This window comes from Nicotiana attenuata, unplaced genomic scaffold (genome assembly GCF_001879085.1).
Source record: "Nicotiana attenuata strain UT unplaced genomic scaffold, NIATTr2, whole genome shotgun sequence".
Classification (NCBI taxonomy): Eukaryota; Viridiplantae; Streptophyta; class Magnoliopsida; order Solanales; family Solanaceae; genus Nicotiana; species Nicotiana attenuata.
In genome coordinates, this window is record NW_017671027.1 from 215917 (window position 1) to 222012 (window position 6096).

General features: G+C 35.5%; 1 protein-coding gene across 1 annotated transcript; it reads left to right on the top strand.

Moving 5' to 3' along the window:
• The first annotated feature begins 2060 nt into the window (after positions 1 to 2060).
• On the top strand, positions 2061 to 5802 carry LOC109205358 (probable methyltransferase PMT15). The gene is made up of 6 exons (XM_019368068.1): positions 2061 to 3083; positions 3911 to 4121; positions 4230 to 4527; positions 4628 to 5020; positions 5190 to 5267; positions 5358 to 5802. The coding sequence occupies exons 1-6, from the start codon at positions 2331 to 2333 to the stop codon at positions 5590 to 5592; spliced, it is 1968 nt and encodes a 655-aa protein (XP_019223613.1). The 5' UTR covers positions 2061 to 2330; the 3' UTR covers positions 5593 to 5802.
• Positions 5803 to 6096: the final 294 nt, after the last annotated feature.

A 6096-nucleotide genomic window follows, 5' to 3' on the forward strand; every position in this document is an offset into this window, starting at 1 on the left:
CTACATTTATGAGTTCGCATATATCAACGACTTATTTTGACAATACCAACTAAGTCTACTAAGTGTCCAACACTTAGATCCCACTTCACAAGTCTAGTAAAAATTCATATTATCATCATAGACGCCTACACTTGAGTTTTTAACTCTAGTTCTCTCATTTTGAGCTCAACAACAATATTTACTAGTGAATTGCTCATAAGATTATAAAGAATAGTATTTAACTCATTTTCACCGAATCAACACTATTCACCATCTTCTTTGCTTAGTTCAACAATGGTGAATAATTACATATTTTAGGCCTTGTTCAATCCGTGGAATATTTTAGTACTTCCAACTAAGTAACGCACCAAACGACTTAACAAAACTCACAATTTTATTACTCACCATCTTCCTCATTCAAGAACCCTAACTCACAATATCCATTTTTAAGACTCCTATAATACTCCAAACAAATAGCATTTTTCTAAACCACAATCACATCCCATAGCTATATGCAAGTATAGAGTAGAGAAATTATCTATTGTAGCTCAAACCCTAACTTGAACTCCTTTGAATAATTCTTCAAGATTGGAGGAATTCCTATGGATTTCGATCCATAATAATGTTAATATCAACATTCAATAGTGTTAATCCATCATAATTATACCAAGAAACTCACCTTGGAGTGTGGAGAATGCCCATGGCCGAGAACTTCTCTCTCTAGAACCCTAAAATTTTCAAAATCTTCTTTCTGATCATATTCCATGAACAAACATTGTTTTCAAAAAAAAATTGAAAAGAAATCGCTAAAATTTATGGCCAAAGAGGAGCTATATTTGCAAATAACTTAGCTAGTGTTTAGACATAGATCGGTTGAAACTTGAAAAAAATAATTTTTGAACTTGTGTTGAAAAATAGTCTTTGGAAGTTGAAGTTATGTTTAAACGTGTATTTTACTTTTAAAAATATTAAAATTTTGTGAGTGGAAGAAAAACTTACCAGTTTATGGAACTTGAAAATTTTTCTTCAATTCTTTTTTTTCAAAGAACTGATCAAATTTCATGAGCAAGTAATATTTCTAATTTTTTTAATAAAAAACCAGTCAAAATTTATATCCAAACGGGAGCTTAAACTCACTTATTACGGGAGTTTAAATTCAACCTTCCAAAAATAAAAAAAAAAAAGGAAATTACCAGCTATGTCCATTTATAAGTAGCTCATTACAAAAATTGGCCAATTGATAAAATATTACTAATATTAGCCAAATTAGCCAATTAGCTATTTGAAGCAAAAAAATATCAAACATTTGCTTTGTTTTGAGTGGGTGTTATTAGAATAGATTGGGCACAACTTAAGGAGCTTGAATCTCAATTTTGGGATGATTTGGTGAAGTTTTGAGGTGGTTTGAATTGAAAATTCGACGTAAAAACTGAAAATGAAAAAAAAAAATGATATGTGTATCACATTGTGTATCATTTGTGTATCACATACGTATCATATTTGTATCAATTGTGTATCACATGTATATCCATGTATACCTGTGTGTGAGATACATGCGTGATACATGTTTGATACATGTGTCGCAGAAGACTTTTTTGAACTCAATTTAATTACGAATTTTGATACAAAACCAGTCCAAATCACCTTCAATCTTCCTCAAATTTTGTATATTGACTTATCTATATATTTTCAATGAATTTCAACTATACCCATTGAAAAAATTCCTTTTTTGCTTAGATTTTTGGAATATTGTATATATTTTTGTATTTCATCACCTTATTTGCAACCCCGTCCATGAAATTTCCTTTCCGTCTTGTATCTAATGTTGCTAATCACGCTTAAAAATATGGAAGGTGATTTTTGCATGTGATTCTTTGAAAAAAAGAACCTTATTATTTGGTGTTTCAATTTTGGTTGGCTAGTTTTGATAAGTTTATGACTAATGGCTAGAGGTTGGTAAGTTGAGATTTATTTGGGACATTTTGTAAGTTTCCCTAAAAAAAAAAAAAGGAATGAAATAACTCTATATAAATCTCTCTTTCCTCTGGCATATGCACATGTTATTCTCAAAGTCTGACTTCAAAGCCCCCTCCACCATCCTTTCTTTATTCTTACATCCCATTAAACAAAAATACATTAGACATTAGTAGTAGTAGTAAACTCCGCTTAACATGTCCAACTTGAATTTATTTTAACACACAAATCTCTATCTAAACACTCCCAACACCACTCACCCCGCACCCCTACACTCCTAACGTCCTTCTCTTCTCACTAACTCCTATAAACGTAGCAACCAGCAATATTATCATATACCTTCAAATCAAAGGCCAATTTTGCTCTCTACCTGTACCATGGCGGGTTCTAACCAAACCCCTTACTATACTCCAACCTCCAAACCTTCAGCAGCCACACACCCTTTTTCTTCTTGGAAAAAACTCAATCTTTATTATTCTTTAGCTGCCGTAACTTTCCTCTGTTGTGCTTGTTACTACGTTGGCTACTTGCAACACAGTAACGTTGGCCTTCGCGTCTTAACCAAATCTACCATAGCCTCTACCACTAATTGCTTCCCTTCTCATCAAAATAATACCTCTATTACTACTTCCCGTGTATCATCTACTTCTTCTACTTCCTCCCCACTAGACTTCAGAACTCACCACGCCGCCGATGATGGCGGAGCTGTGGCCTCAGATGACGCCGTCAAAATCTACCCGCCGTGTGACGTTAAGTACAGCGAGTACACTCCCTGTGAAGACCAAAAAAGATCATTGAAATTCAAGAGAGACAGATTAATATACAGGGAAAGACATTGCCCTGAAAAGAGTGAATTATTGAAATGCCGAATACCAGCTCCGTATGGTTACAAGAATCCGTTCAAGTGGCCACTGAGCAGGGATTTGGCTTGGTACGCTAATGTTCCACACAAGGAATTGACGGTCGAGAAAGCCGTTCAGAACTGGATTCGATTTGAAGGCGACAGGTTTAAATTCCCTGGTGGAGGGACTATGTTTCCTAATGGTGCAGATGCATATATTGATGATATTGGAAAGTTGATTAATCTAAAAGATGGTTCCATTAGGACCGCCATAGATACTGGTTGTGGGGTAACTTCACTTTCTTTATCTTCATTACTTCCATTATTAATTAACTCTGATAGTCGATTTTCTTCTTTCAAAACAGAGCATTAATTGATTGTTGAAGTTTCTGTTATCAGTCGATTTTCTTCTTTCAAAACGGGGCATAGTTGAATGCATCACGCAAAACACTTGCTAATTATTTTTCTTTTCAAATTTTTTTTCTCTTTTTTACCTTTTATGGGTGTTTTCTTCTCCGTTTTCCTCGCTTCCTGATCTTTTGGTAATAAAGACTAACTCCACATGTTAGAAGTCAGGGGAATTCCTAAAAGTAGCTTGTTTTGGTTAAATTGATGTGTACACGATTTGAATGAATTGTGTGAACCCTGATCTCTAAAGAGATAATGACGAAAGTGACCTTATCTCTTGTTTGGATTATTAGCATAGCTAGTGGATGGAAAAAACAGAGTACCGGCAGCTTTTTTGATCCCATGCATAATATCTCCTGTACACCTGGCACTGCATGTATGATGTCTCTTTCTTCTACAGTGAATCTGTATGCTATCGACCAAACAATTTGGCAGTACTATTGCATGAAGCATATTTTTATCTAAATGGATATTCAAAGAAATAAAATATGTTCCTCAATATGGATATATCTTGTATGGTCACATATAAATTACCAATCAAAACTCTGTATTAGCAAACTTAGCACGTACTACTTTTATTGTTCGAAATTAATCTCAATGTGGGGAAAATTAGCGTTTCGTTTCATCTCTGTCGAAAGGAATATGTGCTGTTATTTACATGACGACTGTTTAGAAGTTCATTTCAAGAAGCTGCTACAATTTACACAGGTGGCGAGTTGGGGAGCTTATCTTTTGTCAAGAAATATACTAGCCATGTCATTTGCACCTAGGGACACACACGAAGCACAAGTTCAATTTGCTCTTGAGCGAGGAGTTCCTGCTTTGATTGGTGTTATTGCCTCCAAGAGGCTTCCCTATCCATCTAGAGCTTTTGACATGGCCCATTGCTCTCGTTGCCTTATTCCCTGGGGCGAATATGGTTCGTAATTCTAAATTCTAGTAACCATTTCACAGTCATTGCTAATTGTTTCTGTAAATCGTAGTAATGGCGTTACAATTAAATTGTAACTGGTGTTTTGGTGATCAGATGGTACGTACTTAATTGAAGTTGACAGAGTCCTAAGACCTGGGGGATATTGGATCCTTTCCGGTCCACCGATCAACTGGAGGAAATACTGGAAAGGCTGGGAAAGAACCAGGGAAGATCTAAATGCTGAGCAATCCAAAATTGAGCAGGTGGCTAAGAGCCTTTGCTGGAAAAAATTTGTTGAGAAGGATGATATTGCAATTTGGCAGAAGCCATACAATCATTTACAGTGCAAAGCATCACGACAGATGTCGAAAAATCCACCCATATGCCCTGCCCAAGATCCCGATACAGCCTGGTTCGCGCTCCTTCCAATTGCTAGACAATAGTTAGAGTACTATACTAAAGTGATGTTATGGCACTAAGCTTTATTTTGTGTTTATTTGATGTATTCACAGGTACACAAAGATTGAAACTTGTTTAACTCCTTTGCCTGAAGTATCAAGTGAAGAAAGGGTTGCTGGTGGACAATTAGAAAAATGGCCTAAAAGATTGCACGCAATACCACCTAGGATTAGCAGGGGAACTGTAAACGGGGTCACGGCTGACACTTTCAAGAAGGATTCACAACTATGGAAAAGAAGAATGTCTTACTACAAGACGGTGAATAATCAATTAGGTCAACCAGGGAGATACAGAAATCTACTAGATATGAATGCCAACCTTGGTGGTTTTGCTGCCAATTTGGTCGATGACCCTGTTTGGGTGATGAATATAGTTCCTGTTGAAGCTAAGGTCAATACACTTGGTGTTATTTATGAACGAGGCTTAATTGGAACATATCAAAGCTGGTAATTTCACTACACAAACTACTTATGACTCAATCCCAAGCTAGTGGGGATCGGCTATATGAATTTTCACTGATCAGATCGCTCCATGCTTTATTCAATTGTGATTTACCTATTTTGTTACATTTAGGCATTAGTATATCTTTGATTTACAGTGAGCATTGTTTTGTAGGTGTGAGGCCATGTCAACTTACCCAAGAACATATGATCTTATCCATGCTGATTCTATATTTACTCTCTACAAAGACAGGTAACTTCTGTCGCTATTAAATTTTATATATTATATCCCACAAAGGGATGGAGAATGATGAGAGTGTTTGTCTTTTGTACTTGTCGACAGGTGTGAAATGGAGGATATATTACTTGAAATGGACAGAATATTAAGACCAGAAGGAAGTGTAATAATCAGAGACGACGTAGATACATTGGTCAAAGTAAAGAGGATAGCAGATGGGCTGAACTGGGATAGCCAGATTGTGGATCATGAAGATGGACCTTTGGAAAGGGAAAAGCTTCTTTTTGCAGTCAAGTCATACTGGACAGCTCCAGCTACCCAAGAATCCAAGATTTCTTAAACCCACTAATTACTTTCTATCCTTTTTCTTTTTATATTTCTGTTATATGTCTTGTTCATCTTTTTTTCTCTTTCTTTACTTAATTCTATTAGTTAACAAGTGTTATATATGACGACACATGATTCTTTAGCTATTTTAATCGAGTTAATCTCCGTGAAAATGACATTAAACAGAATGACAATGCAGGGAATCGTCTCTCGAATTATTGAAGTTGGATGCATGACCTAATTAATTTCTTTTTTACGTCATAAATACATATTATTAAAATACCTTATCTTATCACTACTAGAGATGTTGCTTAATATATTTGCCGATAATGAATCCACATCGCATAACAGGACCACTTGCCTAAGGTAGCTAATAGACAAAGACAAACTTAATCCTCTTGTTTACTCAAGATATAGTGCCCTTGATTCAACAGTTTCTTGCTTTTATCACCTTTATCATATTAATTTTTAAGCGTTGGATCAGCCATTTCTTTATTTTTTTTCTTAAATCCACACC